Source organism: Pseudopodoces humilis, chromosome 1, assembly GCF_049639895.1.
Source record: "Pseudopodoces humilis isolate 2021_Gansu_Grassland_sample_001 chromosome 1, ASM4963989v1, whole genome shotgun sequence".
In the NCBI taxonomy this organism is placed as follows: domain Eukaryota; kingdom Metazoa; phylum Chordata; class Aves; order Passeriformes; family Paridae; genus Pseudopodoces; species Pseudopodoces humilis.
In genome coordinates this window covers 128,338,711-128,357,937 of record NC_142200.1, presented here as the reverse complement: position 1 = coordinate 128,357,937, position 19,227 = coordinate 128,338,711, and the positions used below count along the sequence as shown (strand labels likewise).

Sequence of the window (19,227 nt, the reverse complement as noted above, 5' to 3'; positions counted from 1 at the left end):
CATACACTGCCACTCACACTGTGAAGGGTGGGCACAATCCTATCATATGAATTTCAGTCTGGTACAACCTGGGAAAGTTATGGTTGGCAGCAGAAAAACAGAGATGGTCTGTCTGCAGACTTGGGAAGATGACTTTGCACTTCACATTTGGTTAGAAAATTATCCTTATAGTCCTCAGACATATTCATTTAATGTGGTACTATTTTTTGACAATAGCACCAAAACAAGTTTTCCCATACTTTTGTTTTAAATGGAATTTTCTAACTCTGGAAATATTGGTTCTATATATTGGTTTATATATTTACCAGCAATAATCCACATCCTATTTTACTTTTGTCTTTTGGGGAATTTTCCCTGGGATAGATTTTCCCAGGCAAAGTAGGCAGGGATAGTGATGGACTCTTTGACTGGTGTGTATGTGAAAAGCACAACACTGAGAGCACATGTACAGAGAATATGAAAACAGCTGTATTCCCCTTAAAACGACATCTTCAACACAGTTTTGGATTAAATATATATTCAGAACAAATAACAGGAGAAATTAAATAAGCCAGTATCTTAATCTCACTTTTCTTAAGCTTCACTTCTCAGTGACCTGTCAATCTGATGCAAATTGATCATTGATTTATTACAGTACTCAGACTGGGATAAACAACTAGACCAGTTGCAGATTGGCAGAGAACACTATGGTATGTTCATCCCCATGGCAATTCACAAACCTCAGAGCAGTAAATTGCAGAAACATATTTTAAAACTGCTGCTATGTTCCATTTGATAGCGATCTGTCAATCCTGTTCTGTGCAAAGATGGCTTTGGAACTAGTGGGACTTGTTCATCTACCAAGTATGTTTATTTCAGATCCTGCATTATTAGAGAGGGGCTGAGAACTTTTTTTGTTGGTTTTGCTTCCAGCCACAATGAACTTCTGCTGCTTTTCTCCTCCAAGCAAGGTGAACCTTCAAGCACACCAGGAGGTGAAGTTGGAGTTGAAGAACAGCTCTTTGGAAACACTTTCTCACAACATCCCCAGATATCCCTGGCTACTAAACACCCTGACACGTTTCTAAAGCAGTTAAGTAGATTTGTTTCCCACCTGCAATCAGCCTGTGAATTATCTGTGTGCTTTCAGTAGGGGCACTGCTTTCACTGACTGGATATCTGGCACCTGATACTGATGACCTGTGCCAAACACTATCAGCCTGAACCATGTGCCTGTTCAAACTACATCCCATGATATTGTTCATATGTAGAACTGTGTGTAAACACTGAAGCAGAGATGGGTTTGTGATAATGCAGACCTCCCCAGCTATCATGAGCATTATTTCTTAGGAAGAAAAAAAAAATTACTACATTCCAAAAATGAACAAGATGTAACAGAGGCAAATTAAATGCAGATGATAAGATGTCACAATTTCAGACATCAATTGCTCAAATGTAAATATGATATCCTAATCACCATGTTCTGGAAAGAAGTCTTTCATTTAGACCACAAGCCAGAAAACACAGAGTGATTTCAGTAGGTGCTGTGAACATGTAGCTCATTGTAAACTCCCTCAGAAACTTGCTCTGAACCAATAAAGGAGAATATTTCCTCCCTCTTTCTCTTCCATTTAGATTCCTAAACAGAGATTTTTGGTTGTTTTTTTTTAAGCTTGGGAATACCAAATTTGAGAGCCTTGAATAAAATTCCTCACAACAATAAAACTTCTGCACGTGCCAATTCTGTGATAATCCATTTAAATTCTGCAGAAAAAATGCTTTTAACTAAAAAATAAAAACAACCACCAAAACTAAACCCAAACCAACTGATACCAGCACTGTGTTAAAAGGATGCCACCTACCGGGCACCTCATCAAGCTCCGGCAAGAGATCTGGAGAGGCAGGTGAAGTGGATCTGAGGAAACTGAAAAAGACTGCTTTGCAGGGTAGCTCCCTAAAACTGAACTAAGAAAATTAAAAATTAATATCTCTCAGTGCTCCTTAAGCTTGTGGTTTCCCACAAGCTCAGATTTTTCTTTCTTTTCTGCCAGCTTTCACATGCCTTTTTTTCTCTTGTAGCAATAGCAGCAGCCATATTTCATAAGCATTTATTCTTTGTATTTTCCTATTAACTCTTCCCCCCTCATGCTTCTATTCCTGATGAGAAGGCTGCATATTAACAATCTATTTATCATTTTTTTCCTCTTCTCCTCCATTAGGCTAACAGATATTGTCCAGGTTTCCATTGAAAACAATTGCACACACATGCAGAGATGCACACAAGCAAACATGATGCAATTAATATCATGTTTAAGGGAAAAATCAGGATGTCCTCATTAATGCTGTCAAAAATAAAAGTTTGAAAAGAAGTTTCAGCTTTGAGTTTATATTTCCTGGGTTTGTGAGGTTATTTCAGCCATGTTATTTAATTGTTCAGCTACTACATTCTGCCTCAACTATTGGGTCTCCTTTTTATTTGCAATATTGCTTTCTAGTAGAAAACTGCCAAGTATACTTATGTCTAACATCCCTTCCAATCGTGGAGTACAAGATACCAGAAAAATCCTCAGAACTGGAATGAGTTTATAGTCTCCATTATTAAACATAAACCTTCAGAAAAGTGTGTACCTCTTGCCCATGTTTTGTTACAGAGTGCTAACAAAACAGAGGGACGTGTTCTCATTTACCACTCAGACCAATTTATTCTATTCTAGCAGAGTTAAAATACTTTGAAACAAAAATGGATTACATTCACACCTACCTTCTCCAGATTCCTTTTCAGTAACAGATTAATGCAAAGTAATATTAATTATATAAGTAGATTTTAAGTCTTTATGTTAGATCCCAATTTCACTTTCACTATGTTCACTGTTTGCTACATTGACAGTACAAAGAGGACTTTATATGAATCAACTCTTTTCAAGTAAGAGTTAAGGTTTTAATATAACAAGTGCCGTGTACAAGGGGGTTGGTTTACATAGTTTTAAAAGAAGTACCAATATGCCTTCTAACAGTATCCTTCTTTTGGTAATTGGAAGAAGTATTTGGTGCAGTAATGTAGTAACAGTACAGACGTGCTTTTATCCAGCAGCACACAGTTCCTTCTTCTCACCCAAACAAGGGTGTGCCTACTTTCCTTGCTCTGATTTCACACTCCTTGTGAGCTCTATGATTTTTTGCTATTTCATTCCTATTGACATAGCACAGCAATCTGACCTTAAGCAGCACCTGGACGTCAGCAAGTCAAGACCCCTCTTTAAATCCGTGCTCACAGAGTTTCATGCCTGACTGTCTAAAGGAACAACGGTGTAACAAGAATCTCAGAGCATGTCTGCTCAGGGGAGGGACAAGGCATCCCATTGTTCCAAGTTTGAGCATGGGTAGCTGGGTGCTCCAAGAGTGGCAGCCCAAGGCAGCGAGTGGAGAGCAGCATCATCAGTCTGGTAATGCCAGTCTGGCCCCCACCTGCATGGCTTGGAGCTGCATCCTGCGCAAGGCAAACCCCTGTCCCACATGTCTGACAGCCAGGAAAGGTGAAAGGGATGCTAGCTTCCCTGGATTACACTTTCTGAGGCCATCAAACACAGCCTCCATACCAGGAGTACCTGAGGTCAGTCCAGACTCCTCACTAGCCACCAAGATTAATTTTGTCAAGTATTTTTATTGTATTTTACCATTTTACTTTCAGACATGAAAAGAGATGCTCTGATTCCAGTCTGCATAACCACTAACTTGAAGGTATGAATTCAGCATAGTGATTTAAGTTGTTATGACTTATTTATGGAAATGCCCATTATAATGTTTCACAATCCCTGAATAAAGAGAGTCCTTACCAAGGTTAGTAGAAATTATGAGAAGAAAAATGCAAAAGAGAGGGTGTCTTAAATTATTAGCCAACCAGATTGGCTCTAAGCTGAGTGGAAAAATAAGGTATTTAAGCAGATGGGATAGGGGCCTTGTTTCAACGTGACAGGAATTGTATCATGCACACAGACCATACTTTAAGAGTATCTCCTAGCTACAGAAACTCCTACTTCTACCTAAGTAAACAACCTAGAGAGATTTTACTTTTTCCCCTCATACAAGTTAGCATGTATACTCATGAAGTTCTACATTTTTCCTGTCTGTTTGGCAGTGCTTCTTACTTAATCTATTTGCCTTAAAATGTTCACTTAAGATGAGGATACTATGGAAAATAGTTTGTGAAATGCCACTTTAATATAATTGTAAGAAAAAAAAAATCTAAATTACTGATTTTTAAGAACAACAAATCTATCTTCTCAAACTTTCCACCCTCCTGCTTTGTCCATACCCAAGGATTATCCTGAAATATCAGACACAATTAAGAAGGAAGAAACTTCTCAGGAATAATCACATATAAATTAAGCAAAATGGAGAAAGAAGAAAGACAGCTTTTGACTAGATGTTTCTCTCAAATAGATGTGTGAATACCTGAAGGGGTCTCAAAAAGTCTCTCTTTTTTTTACTTTTAACTGGGAGTTCTGTCATACATAATGCTATTTCTTTGGGATTCAGCAGATTTTGAGGAACTCGGTGTACCGAACAGGATTTCACCAGTATGATATCCCTCTCTTCCTATACACCTTGACACAGGTATGAAACCCTATGAGAATTCTAGAGGTGTCTTAAGTATGGTAAACAAATATCTTAGATATATTACAGGATCCCCTGTTTTAACTATTTTGAATAACAAGTCACATCATGTATTAGTTCCTGTCCCAGAAAAGCTTGCCCCTGACATGTTTCAGTTTCTCTGATAGGATGACAGTTCTTCCAGCTATGGGAGCTACCTCATGCCCTAGCACCACTTCATTTCTCTTGCAGTGTGTAAAATCTGCTCTTAAAAAAAATACCTTAAAAGGAATCAAAGTATGAAGAACAGAGATGTACTTATTTTATCAGGCTAATGGTAATATTGCACAGAGAAAACGTGAGTTCTTCATGGACTAGCATTAAAGCTGAATGCTAACAGACTGGCTGTCAGACTGCCACCTTCTTGAAGATTGATGAGTTTTATTCAGCAGCATTAAGATCACTTTAACATCAGCTCCCAATAGTATTCTAAGTATAACAGCTTTAGCTTTCTGGGGAATTTTTTAGCAGTCTAAGGTACTTAGATTTCTGCATTGTTTTCACTTTCCACCTTCGTTTTTACTAATGGATGAAATTTTTACCAAAGACTCGGAATTCAATCATGTTAAAAGATCTTCTAAAGAAAAACATGGTACATGCCTGTAACACTTTAGGTGTTTGTAAATCATTGGTGTCCATATGTCATATAAGGTGTTTTTATTGGAATTAAATTCATAAAACAAATTAATGTAATACAGTCATAATAAAAGCCTCCCCAAAGATTATAAAGGTAACTCCGAAGTTATAAACCATTTGCATAACCCTTATTTAGCCTTTTTCGGAATAGTTAACCACGGTTTTAAATGCTAGTTCTCACACTTCTTTTGCCCTTGGAATCCTTCTTCCCCGGGTTTTTAAGAATGAGCAGTGACCACCTAAAGAAAAGTGATTCAATACTTTATCACAGGTAGTCACTGGATTTTACTGTACATACATAAATCTTTTCATGGTAAACAGATTTATTAATTTCTATACATGGCTTTTCTTTGGTGCTCATTTCTGAAGAATAAATGCTTCACTGACAAATAATTAACCTCCAAACTACTTCTGTTTAGTGAGAGATAGCATTATCATGATTCCACAGATGAGGAGGCAATGTTGCATTGATGGTTTGGCGTTTTTTTTCTTCATCAAAGACTTCTAAAACTTACTACCTGCTTTCAGTAGCTCAGCCTATCATACACATGAAGGATGAGGAAGCAATATCTAACACAGGGAAGGAAAAACATTTAAGAGATAGCTAATAGTGAATTGTGCTCCTGTAAATGTTGCATAAATGTACATCACTGTTGCAAAGTCCACAGCTCATGCAGCACATCCTGTAGAGGTATTTTCCCATGGAATGTAGCCTTTTATTTCAAGGTAAACCGCATCTGTTTTCTAAATTTCCTAGGCCATTTTTGAATTGTACATAGAAGTCTGTTACTCCTTCAATTTCTTACAGAGATGACATAATTTCTGCTACTTAGCAGGTGAGTTGCTTACCCTACTGTGAGTTTAATTTCCTTTGGAGAGATCAGTGCTTTCAGCTCTTTTCCTTTCTTCCATTTTTGGATATGCCTGGATGCCTCCATTCAAGGCCACTGTAATTCCCTGAGTCATAGATAAAATAGGCTGTAAAAGACCTCTGAAGATAATCTAGTAAGCCCCCTGCTCAAAGTAGGGTTAACTTCAAAGTTAGATCTGATTATTCAGGGTCATATCCAGGTTAGTTTGAATCTCCACAAGGAGGAGAATTCCACAGCTTCTCTGGGCAATCCATTCCAGTGCTCTACTGTTACCACTCATCTGCTTGCTAATGGTTTGGATCCTACTGTGACTTCGAAATGTCCCCAGTATCATGTGATTAACACTATTGGATTTTAGTGGCATTCACTCTGGTAAGAGTGTGAGACATTCTGCTATTCCAAGACCTTTCTTCTTCGATATATGATGTGCAGACAATTTACCAGCAGATTTTCTGAAACACTGCCTTCTGGATAAAGTGTTGGAAAGCACTAATTAGCTGCTCTCCTTGTCCTATCAGACTTTCCAGTATCAAACTGTGCATCTAACATAATGAATTTGGTTGTTAGAGAGGGCCTGGAAGTGATGACATTTAGCATGAGTGGGTTGTTTTGTTCCTGTCTCATTGCATGATTGTTCTTGTGTTGATTTGTTCTTGATTCATCGCCTTAAAGATCTTTAATATCTACGCATACATGGAATATACCCTATCATTTTTCTTCTCTACTGCCTTCATCAAGTGCACCCTTTCCCATGGCTTCTTCACTTTCTAATTACCATCTCTATTGCCAAGGGTCTCGCAGTGGAAATAGCAATCACAGAGCAGTGCACTTCTGGTACTGCCTCCTAGGTAGATTCTGCAGCAAGCAGTTGACATTCTCTGTTTTCAAACACACTCATAATCAATTACATGGGCCTGCCAGGCCAAACATCCTTTCCAGGTTTTACCGCTTTTTAATGTATTTATCAAATTTAATGTGTAACTAACCTTTCTATGCAAAAGTATTTCTGCCAGAGTATCTATTATAGAGATATCTGGATATTTACTTGTATCTTTAGACTTTTATCTGCATAGAATAAATGTTCTTGTATACTACTAGCTATGTTTTATGCTACAGATTCAATTTTTCCTAAAGTCAGTCCCAAAACTTGCCCCCAGTGTTGATGCTCATTTTTATGGCTATTTTTTCTTAACTTATTTGAAAAGATGTATGTCTCACCACTAAAAATCTCCTTTTTTTAACAGCAACATTTCTGCTAGCTTCTTTCCCCAGCAACATTCTTCAGCTGCACACTTTTCACCTTTGATCTCCTCAGTTTGCTTTGCAGTATTTAGCATACATATTCTTAAACACCTGCTTTTCATTTTTCACTTTATGATACTCCCATACTCACTAGCAACTTGCTGGGTTTGTGGCTCTGGACTGTGCTTCTAACGTGAACTTTGGTTGATGCTTCTCTCTGGGACTCTGCACACAAACGACAGCTGACCCACATATTATCATCTACATGTCATCACCATTACCAAAATGTCCCTCATCTGATCTGTATCTTTTATGCTCTAACTATTCTAGTGGTATTCTAGGATGGTCAAGTCTCTTCCACTAACATATATACTTTTATTTAATTCTTACTTCTCCTCAGCAAAAAGTGTTTTTGTAATCAGTTTCAGCTGGTTGATTCACTCACACCAAAGGACTCAGCAGGCATTCAGCTTTCCTAAGATTTCTTTGCTCAACAGAGAATTTCTCCCTCTGAAACCATATACTTCAAATTGCTCCAACTGTATATCCACATTTCTTCTTCCAGCTTCAAAACTTTTGCCTTATAGACATCTACAAATTTTCTCATCTGTCTGTAAAAAATAATATGAGAAGCAGGATCTTCCTCATTCTTTGCCTGAAGTTCAGTAAAAAAGAAGATTCCGTCAACCAAACCTGTGCATTAAATGAAGCTTTCTTCTTTCAAAAGGTCTACACTTCTAGCTTCTGTGTGAGTAATATAAATTTTTCTCCAGTTTCTGTCTGTGAGCTTAGTTTATATTGCTACCATAAAGACTGGTACATGGCTTACAGTCTGCAAGTCCTGCTCACACACTGAATTTGCTGACCTACAAAGAGTTGCTAAAATTAATTAGCTTTCCAGATAGCTGCTGTACCCTACCCACAGAAGCCTGACACGATAAACCCGTGAAGAATGAATACCACCATCTTAAGATCATTACACCAGTGTTTTAACTACACATGGTAAAAACGGCTCATGTAAGAGACTAGAGCCTTTAAACTGCCGCAAAAATTCTTCACCAAAAATCTTCACAGATGTGTGCTGACAGCAGAATATGGGTGAGACTCTGGCAGGTCATGTATGACTGGTACATTGTCAAGGGTATACCTCTTTCTACTCTGAGCTTCTCCTTTATGAGCTTTTATCAGTTGTACTCCTGTCTCTTCCTAGACATTAGCTGTTTCTTCTCACCTACTTCCACTCTCCATTCTTTCAGTATCATTTACAATTAATTCCTAGTCAGACCTAGTTCCTTCCAAGCTTTCTGCCACTGCAGTTTGAATTTCTTTCCCCTTCTTAACGCTCTCGTTTTCCTGGCTTCGTGACTCCAGTATATTTAGTGGGGAAGGGGAGAGGTAATTCTGTCTCTTCCAATGCATCTTCCTGCCAATGTTCTGATGCCCTGCAAGTTCCTACCCCATCTATACTCTCAATGCCTTCTTCTGAAATGTCAGTGGTATTCAAATTTCAGTGTCTTCCTCAGCACCTAATGTGTTGTACAAGCTCGTCCTTCAAAAATGACTCCTGCCCCAAACTCCACACTCTACTGGTCCAGTACTAACTTCTGTCCCTAATCCAGTATCCCTCTTCCATGTATGAAATAATTTCCGTTTTCCCATACTGTTTATACTCGTCTTTTGTGCTTTAGGTGTGTTCTTCCAGCTCTCTCTCAGGCAGCACAAACTGGTTTATACCACCTCAAAACGGTGACTGCAGAGGAAAGCTCTAGAAGATCAGGGCTGTACATGTGTGGGTGTGTTCTTACACAGATGTAGAAGGTTCAGTCTTGACTCAGAAGCCATCTACTGCCAAGTCCATTTGCCACCGCATGGTAGCACAAGAACTTCTCAGGCAAAAAGAGCGACCAGAATTAGTGAATGTAAGCAAAGCAATATATCACGCACAGGAGGAGATCTTCAGAGATCATGAAAATTATCTGGCTAAAACCTTCCAAATAAATCCAACAGACTTAAGATAGAGAAGCTGTGGTTTTTTTTCTTTTTTAAAATAAGTATGCACTGTGAATAGGGTTGTTTTCTCTCCCAGTATTTCCTCCAGTCTGTTGCATCCTTGTCCATCCAAACAACGTCCGCTGCTGAGTTCAAAACTCTTACTATATTAGTGAAATTTAAAAAACTGAAATGGTATTTAAATATAAAAATTGTTATACATAACTGAAATTTTCATCACTTGCAGAAGTATTTTTATAATGAAAGTAAAACCAGTATTTTATTTTAAAAATCCTGCAATTAATTTATATGTTTCATTTTCCCTTAAAAAAATGAGAACATTTTCAACAGTAAAATTAGTTCTTAGACTTCTTTAAATTCTACACTGAAGTAATTGGCATAACTAACTTTCTTTAAATATTAAACCTGTGTGATTTCACCATGTGAAATTACACATCAGTTGAAAATTATAATTCGTCACTTCAAGAAACCTCTCATCAAGCATGTTCTTTGATGTGGTATGTGATATGTCTGTAACATTTGATGATCCACCGTACAGTAAATAATACATTGACCATATGTTGCAAGTTATGTAAATAAGTAGATAAATTATAGGCTTTGATACTAATAAAGCACTGTGCCCATATTTCACAAGGAAATGGAGATACTTTCAGTGAATATTTGAGGTTCCTCAGGACCCTTTCTGCATACAGTGCATACATATCTCCTTCTGGCTTAATCACACTCATTTCTCACACTCTATAGGCCACTACACCCCACTTGTTTTCATCTTATTAAAGGGGAGGCCGCTAGTTTAAATACAAAGATTTGTGAAATTTCTGTTCTCAAACAGCTACAACAATGACAAAATGCTGGAGTGGGCTTGGATTATTATTCTGCATGTAAATCTGAACAACAGATGAAAAAGAAGTGATAAATTATTTTGGTGAGCACCTACTGATTCCTCCAGTAATGACCCCCGATTACTTCAGGCATGTCATGGGATAAACACTTTTCTTCCGAAACATTTCAGATCTGATTGTCAATAAAGTCAGCAGGCATTAAAACACTTATAAATCCACACATACTTGTTGTCTTTTCAGTTCTGAAATTACTCCAGTCTTTAGGAAGTATATACTATCAAATACCCTGAGACAATAAAAACAAAAAATGCAAGGAAAAACAGCTGACAAGAAAATACTGGGCATGCTTTATCAGTGAGAACATATGGTAACAATGATTATTATTTATTACTTGATCCTTCTTCAACCCAAAATGTACTTGGCAACATTTGAACACAGAAGAAAACATTGTATTCTAACAAAAAAGAGCTCAAAGGCTTAAAAGATTCAGACCCTTCAGCAGTCTGTAGTAGTGGAAATGGTCCCAAAAACATTAAAGGAAATCTCCATTCACACCATTTGTTCCCTATCACGGAGTTTTAATCAAGACCAGGGCTTAAAGGACTTGCTAAACTCCAAACACAACAATTCTGCACAGTAAGGAGCCCATGATCACCTGTCTATAGGTTACTCTTTCAGTTTCTCAAAATCTTAAACACCCTGAAGCAAAGCCAAAGATTAACCAGAGATTCTCTAAGCTGCCCTTTGAAATGTAAATGGAATTTCCCCTGCTACAGTATAGGTACATGGAAGACAGGCACTTTGTGGCATAACTTCCCAGTTCATCTCAACCACTAAACGCTCAGGTGCATACAGCATTCAAAACACCTCTTTGTTCTGTTTTCCCTTTCTTCCAGAACATTTCACTCTTTAAATTTTGTGTTATTTGATGTAATTTCTGCGTCCCTTCCCTAGCCATCCCTTCAGTCCAGTGTTTCCAGCCCTGCAGCAACAGCACAACTGAGGACAGCAGCAGTAAACCTACAGTTCCCTTTCTGTATTGTATTGAAAACAAAAGAAAATGAAGATCCCATTAGAAGGTGGATTGGCTGGTGAGAACAAAAGGAGTTCTTATCCAGAGGGATCCAACTGTTAGTCACAAGAGGAGAGTCATCAATCATAGAGACCTTTTTTTACCAAATCCAAGAAACTTCAGAAAGTTTCTCTAAACAATCTAAGTAGTGAAGGTGTGAGCACCCTCTCTCTCCTGTACTTTGATATTTAAGGCTGGATGAGATTGCACAAAGCATATTTAACAGTATGAAATGCTCACCCTGTTTAGTGAGCTAGTATAGTCTGGAGAGGGATTATCATGGCAATGTAATGATCATCTAATATCTTTTATGTTCATTTTACTACAATGGATGATGACAGCCCATAACATAAAAAGTGCTGTAACTTTATGGGACAGCATTCCCACCTCTTCCATGAGGAATCATACTTATCCATTAAGAGATACTTACCATCTGCTTGTTAGCTGGCATATGGCAAATTATACCATCATGTTTCAACAATGAAAAGGAAGTGCAGAGCAAGAGAGGGGCCTAGTGATGAAGCACCTGCACAGTACAGGTAACTAAGACTATAGAACACAAGCTACAGACTAAGTCTACAGGTCACTAAGGTTATGTGAACTGTGAACAGAGACAGATAGCATATAAAGTTGAAGAAAATCACATGCTGATAGGTCTGCTCAAAAGAACGTAGCTTGTGCAAAATGAAGTAAAACATAAAGAGATTTTGTTCTGAAGGAAGTGTAAAACATCACCAGTTTGGCACTGAACCATAATGGCAGTAAATTTAAACAGAGAAATCATTTTGAGGACTCATGTTGCTTATTCACAGATGACAAGCCACACGCAGCTAGGCCTTGAACAATTCCAAGTATGCAGCATCCAGAACTTCACTGTTCTACCGTCTCACCACTCTTATCTGAAGTTTTTTTCCTGTTATGCAACCTAAATCTGCCCTCTTTCAGTTTAAAGCCGTTCCCCTTTGTCCTATCACTACACACCCTTGTAAAATGTCACTCTCCAGCCCTTTTGTCAACCCATTTTAAGTACTGGAGGGCTGCTATAAGATCTCCTTAGAGCTTTCTCTTCTCCAGGCTGAGCAGCCCCAACTCTCTGAGTCTGTCTTTCACAGCAGAGGTGTTCCAGCCCTCTGATAAACTTCACGTCCCTCCTCCAGAACTGCTCCAAGAGGTTCATATCCTTCTTACGTTGGTGGTCCCAGAGCAGGATGCAGCACTGCAGGTGGGGTCTCACCAGAGCAGAACAGAGTGGGAGAATCACCTCCCTTGACCTGCTAGTCATGCTGCTTTCTGTGCAGCCCAGGACATGTCTCACTTTCTGGGCTGGGAGTGCACATGGCCAGCTCATGTTGAGATTCTCTCCAACCTGGTATTCTATGATTCACTTAAATCATCATAGCTAGATTTGCTACAGATAACTGATCTGGCACACAAAACTTGTAGAAAAGATCAAGATACAAATAAAATACAACTGAAGAGCTACCTGTGATTTTTCTAAGCAGTTAACACTCATTGCTGATAACAGCAGATAATCAAGACTAAAAAGTCTTTCATCTGCATACATCATAGCTTAGATGCTACAGTCATTTGAGCTTTCCGATGTTAGATAATGCCCCAGTGCTGCCTGAGAGAAACAGAAGTGGCTAATTCACTCTATGAATTTATTCAGAGTTTGGTTACCTTTCTCTTTCTTCCATCAAGCACTGAAAAGTACATAAATATTTCATTATTAAAAATCACAAGTACAAAATGTAGTTGACCTTTGAAGAGACACTGTGCCAAATGCAGAGTCTCATTCCAGTCATTAATAAAAGGTAAAGTAGAAGTTTAGTTTGTTTTTCTTTTACAAATATATCTCAGCACAGTCTTAATCATGATGCTTTGACATCTTTGTAATGGCAATACTGTGTTTTCAGAGGCATTTAATATATTTTAAAAAGATATTTTTAATTGTCAGCTTAATTCTGAGAAGACAACTCTGAAGACATGGCACAATTCATCTTGACTCAAAAATCCTCAAAATATGCCTGCAAACTCACTTGGCATTACCTACAGATTGTTCAATTTCTAGAAGAAATAACCATAATGAAAATATTTTTTTTCTTATTGCTGAAGATCAGTTAAGTGCTTTGTAGACCACCCAGGAAAAAAAAGGAATTTCAAACACCTCCTTTTGAATAGTAACAATTTTATAACCCCTGCTTTACTCCAAGGTAATGAGGACATCACAAAATAAACATGTCAAAGCCACCAACAACTTTACATCATATCTTAACACTCCTTGAAAGTACATACCATTAGAACCGACTTGAATAAAATGCGGTGAAACCATAGATTTAAAAATACTGCTTATATATTTGAATTTATTGAATGTATTGTTCATCCAACTCTCAGTAATAGTTAACATTATTCATCAAAAACCACAGGCAAAGTGATTTGGTTCTTATATACACTGCTGGATATGACCAAGCAAGAAATTATTTCCTAAACAGTGTCACATGAAACTGCAACACTGAAATGTGACATATTAAACTGAAATGCATGCCTATTTCAACAAACACTCCTAACAGCCATTCTGTCAAATTTGTGTCAGGTCTTCTACATTATAAATTACAAAAATGATAGGATGATAAAAAAGCCAGGGTCCAGATTCCACACCACGCCCCCTTTCCTGAACCCCACATGGTAACTGGAAAAAGGAGTATGTCTATCGTGTTGAGGTGTAGTAGATAAGATGCACTTACATGAACTGCATTTTTCAGTTGGTTTTGTGCACAATATCTACAGGTAAGAAAATGAGTACTGCACTGTCTGTCCATCTCCTGGACACAGGAGTCTTCCTCCCCACATTTCCTCAGTCTCTGGTGCACAGGTTGATCTGATCCTTGTAGAAAGCCACCTCTCAAGACTACACTTCAGTATGTAAGTTGCTAAAACCAATTCTAGTTCTCCTGTCTACCATATGATCCTAATTCAGAAGGCATTTTGGGAACCATGGGAAAACAGACAGCAGCATACCTCTGATGTGCTTTTTACATACTCTTGTTTGCAGCGCTATTCCCTATCAATTATGACCAATGACACTTTCTCCTTATGGCTGAACACCCAAATTTCTTGTACTTCCTTGTGGTAAGTGGTAAGCCTTTGCATACATCCATGCGAAGCAGCACAAAGAGTCAAAAGGAGCTCACTGCCACAGGGCAACTACCATCCCCAGGTCATTCCCATGCTCCTGAACTGAGAGTCACCTCAAAAGCATGGAGCCAACTGAATGGCTCACAGGCTCTCTGGTAAGGTAAGACCATACCCTTGGTATGTCCAGAAGATAGCCTGTAGAAAGATTCCTGTGGTATCTGTGGATACTACCTTGATTTAGAAGGTGTTCATCTGAAATGGCTGTGACTACATTTAGCAGAAAACTTGGATTTTCCAGTTGTAACTTCCATGTGACTACCAAGCCCAACACTGTTAGCAGTGCTCCTTCTTAAGTGAGACATGAACAATTTCCTCTGCTATTGTTATCTTAGGTAGTTCTTCATGTGAGGAATTCAGTCTTTTCATTTAAGTTACTTAGAAATGACTAAAAGCAATGTCAAATGGAAAGTGGGTATAAGAGCAAAAACCAGTATAAAACAATGTGTAATTATATGCTGTTCTGAAGGTCAATGCTACTAAATTAGAGATTGACACTGAAGAAAATAAGATCAGTGGAAAATAACATACAACTTTAAGGTATTGGTCATTTATTGGTACCTTTATCAAAGAACAAATTAACACTTAATCCTCTTAAAAGGTGCTCAGTCTACCCTTGTTCAGAGTGTACATGTACTCATGTACAGAGTGTTCATGTTTCAGACCGAGATCATCATCTGGCCTTTGGCTGGATGTCTTAGACCTTCTTGGCTATTTACACTACAAATTTTTCAAGAGAGTGAATTTAACTCTGTGTGTGTAGTTCTAGGTAGGGAGCTGACTGGACACCACTCTAACACAAACAATGGTCAAAAGTGCTCAGCACATAACAGAATCACTCCTGAAAAGCCCAGGTAAGATCTGTGCTGGCATTTCAATACAGACAAATGACAACAGTTAGGACCCAAACATTTTTTACCAGAAATAAAACCAAACTGAGTTTACCAGCTTATATGTAGTATCTATCACTACAACTTTCAAAACTGAATTTCATTGTATTTGCTAGCATAACTTTTAGTCAAGTATAGATCGATTATTTAGTTGCTTATTTTCCCAAAACTTCTATTTGCATGCATTAAAAAAAAACCAAACACAAAAACAAGCATAGAAGTCTTTTTTTCTCTTTAATGATTTTTCAAGAACTTTGAATCATGATATTCTCTCTCTTCCTCCACTTTCACTAATACAAAACTAGTAGGAATTACTGGCAGCTGTGCTGGTCATGCCGCTATTATTATGTAACAGGACTTGCATGTAGCTTCTTATAGGTCCACAGACACAGATTTAAAATTAAATGGCTAGATTATAAACCTTATCCTTTTGATCAAGATTTAGAAGAGAGCTGGAATAAAAAAAATCATCAAATCCTCTGTAGATCATTATTTTTACCGTTAATGAATATTTTCAACTTTTCCAGATGCTTTTCAAAATCACTCAGCTGTAGACATGCAAAGAAAAAGTTTGCTAAACTAGAATTCTGTCAGTTTATGAAGCTAATCCTTGTAAACATATTCATTAATATTTCATTAAGGTTTTTAGAAAATATGCCTCTGTTCATTCATCTCTCAACAAAGCCTATGAACTTCAGAGAACTAAACTGTTACATGGCTCAGTTGCTTGCTGATATTTTTATAGTAATTCCAATATTTAGCAGTTTTCTTGCAAACTTCTTTGCCACAAACAAAATAATCAGAAAATATTCCCTGTGTTGTTTGAATACCTTGGTTAAAATATGGTGTATATGCAAACTGCAATCCAACCTTTTTATGAAAAAGTGGTCGAGTCTGATGAAACAAAACTTGGGAGTGCAAGACAAATCTGAACTGCCTACTCCACTTGGAAGCACAATGCAGTTTAATCTATATAGCTTGTTTTACACAAGAATTAAGACCTGTGTGGCTCTTATCCATGATTCTAAAGCAGTACTATGTAGAGCTGTTTGAAGTGCCATCACTAGCCAGATATAAACATTACCACTTGAATTTCTAACTAAATTTGGCTGGCACTCACTATAAATGATAATGAAGACCAATGGTGAAACCTGCCCTTTGGAGGGGTTAATTGGGATTTTGCCACTGATCTTAACAGGACCAACATCTACCCAAGACTGATAAAGTTTGCATACTCTAATGCATGCCATTAGGTAGAGAAACAGTATTTTAGTTCATTCAGAACTACTTCATGTCAGCTAGCATATGACAGCTATAGTAAGCATCAGAGTGGTAGCTTAGCAAAAGTTGCCTACCAGCAAAGGTTATATGTCTGAAGAAATTACAATGAAGTATTAGCTCTCCTGTATTTATCTACTTGACAATTATGCCTAGGATTCTGAGAGGTGAATTACATTCACTCTTCAGCTCAACACCACCTGCAGTTTAAGCTGTTGGTAGCAAAGAAATGTCATCCTGGTCAGCCCTGATGCACTCAGCCCTAAAGCAGCATAGGGCCCCTTTCACTGATCAAACACAAGAGTTCCCCCCTTCAACCACTGAAGGGGAAAAGGAGCAGAACCAAGATCTTGATTTCATTCAGTGCCTAGGAAAAAGCAAAGGCATTATATTGTGATGTCTTGTTTAATTCATTCTAAACTCCCTCTAATCAGACTACTTAACTCTAAAGTGCACAGTGCTGAGAGGAATATCACACACTGCATTACCTTTAAGAAGTTCAAGGGTTGCCAGTGTATGTAAAAGCTTGGCAGGAAGACATCTGTTAGATATTGACAATATTGACTTCAAGAGGTCTTAGGATACACATCTTTCTATTTACTCTTTTTATGAATGATTTTTTCATTCATCATTTCAGCTACAACTGCCATTCTGTAACTAAAATAAACCAGAAGTTTTTCTCTTTCCCTTGCAAATTGTCAACTACATTAACCTTGTCAAAAAAACCCCACAAGAATGAAATCAATATAGCAATTTAAAGACAAAATTGGCAGGCACTATATTGTACTTGGACACATCCAGTAAATAGCCTCATACATCAATCTACTGTCATCAGTGGCAATATTCTGAAACCTACTAATGTTGTTTATTACATTTGCGGTGTGAAATGCCAAAGTAAGTACAGATATCGGTCCAGCAGATGAAAAATAACACGAAAACAATATCTGACACGCTTGAGAAGCACGAACTAGTGACTCAGGTGTCATTTAAAAGCCCCGTACTTGCAGCACGGAGAGCGGCTGCTCTATAACCGATACGGTACCGGCAGCGACCTGCTCGCCGTGCAGAAGCCGCAGTGGAAACTCCGGGATGCACCGTGCCCGGTCCCCGCTCTGCGCCCGTCCCTCGCCGCTTCCCCCGGGGCGCGCCGCACACGCCGCCGCAGCGGCTCGGAGCTCCTACAACCCACCCCCTCTTCCCCCCCTATTTTTGGGTGCGCCGCCAGCCAGGGGCTGTGTTCCCCCCGGTACCCCGCTCCCCGCCTGCCCCGCGGGTTCGCTGGACCCCGGCGCCTCTCCCGGCCCGCCTGCCCCGCTGCCGCTCTCCCGGGGCCGGCGGCTGGGGAAGGGCAGGCGGCGAAGTTGCCGGGACTTACGGTGGCAGCGCTACCGACGCTGGCGCGGCACTCTCCCGGCCTCCCGTCACCTCGGGCCACCTCCGCGGCGCCCCCGTCCCCGCACCGGACCAGCCCGGCCGCCCCTTCACCGCTCGGAGGGGCGCATGGCGCTGCCCGCTCCCCGACACCCGCCCGCTGGGTCCCCGCGTCCCGGAGGGGGCGGACATGCACTACTCAGGGTCGAGCCCCTCCGGCGGGGCTGCGCCTCGGGAAGCATCTGCCTCCTCTCTCCCGCGACGCGCCCACTCCCCGCTCCACCCCGGGCGCGGCGGGGCTTCGCGCCGACGTAGGTGCGGGGCGGCCGGAGCCCGCCCGGCGGCGGCAGCGCCTCCCCCGCCCCCGCCTCCCCGCCACCCCCGCCGCTGCTGCTGGCGGGCCGGCCGGGCCGGAGCCGCGGGGGTGGCGGGGAGCGGGACCGTGCGGCGCTCCCGACACAGCGCCTGAGGAACCGGGCTCCTGCTGCGCGGGGCCCAGAGACGGCCGGCCCAGGGGCAGGGACCCGTCCCGCACGCCCCTCGTCCCCGCGGGGGAGGCGGGGGAGCGGCGCGGCCGACTGCCCTGTGTAGCGGGGGTCCCTCCCGTGCGGCGGCGGGAGCTCCGTCGGCCGGGCTCTATCCGCAGCGAGGGTGCGCAGCCCCGCAGGAGCTCGGACCCTGCGATGTCAGAGGCCCGGCCGGGGACCTCGCCTCCTCCTCCTTCCCTTCCTCCTCCTCTTGGAGGAGAAGGTCCTCAGACCCGAGCCGGCGTTGAGGTTCTATCGCGGGCATCTTTAGGAAAGGAAATCCGGGGGAATGCAGGGCGTGGAGCGTGGGACTCCTGCGATCCGGCGCCTGGGCGGGTGGGGAGCTACCCCCGCAGCTGATCGAGGGGTTGCTGGGGCCCCTGACCGCCCCGGGGATGCTGTCCCGCGTCCTCCCGTCTGCCCCGTCTCCTCTGATGCTCTTCCAGCCCGCATGAACCATCTACCTACCGTCCACCAAGCTGGGGAGGATGAACAAGAGGTAGCAGCAGCATTCATCGGACAGCAGTCATCTAAATTCCCGGTTCTGCTCCAGAAGTCATGTAAGCGTTTTAAACTAACTCTAAGAAGAGGCCGAGAAAGACCTGGTTCCAGGCACCTCTGGGCACCTCTGGTCTCCTCAGAAAAGCAGACCCCAGCTACACG

At 40.7% G+C, this 19,227-nt stretch overlaps 1 protein-coding gene across 1 annotated transcript in view; it reads right to left on the bottom strand.

The window, feature by feature from the left end:
* Window positions 1–18,255, bottom strand: part of CALCR (calcitonin receptor) — a 156,081-nt gene extending 137,826 nt beyond the window's left edge. Inside the window, exon 1 of the mRNA XM_005518802.3 lies at window positions 18,042–18,255. Within this exon, the coding sequence (XP_005518859.2) occupies window positions 18,042–18,229 (188 nt within the window). The 5' untranslated portion in view covers window positions 18,230–18,255. The remainder of the gene's footprint in view (window positions 1–18,041) is intronic.
* Between the last annotated feature and the right edge of the window lie 972 nt (window positions 18,256–19,227).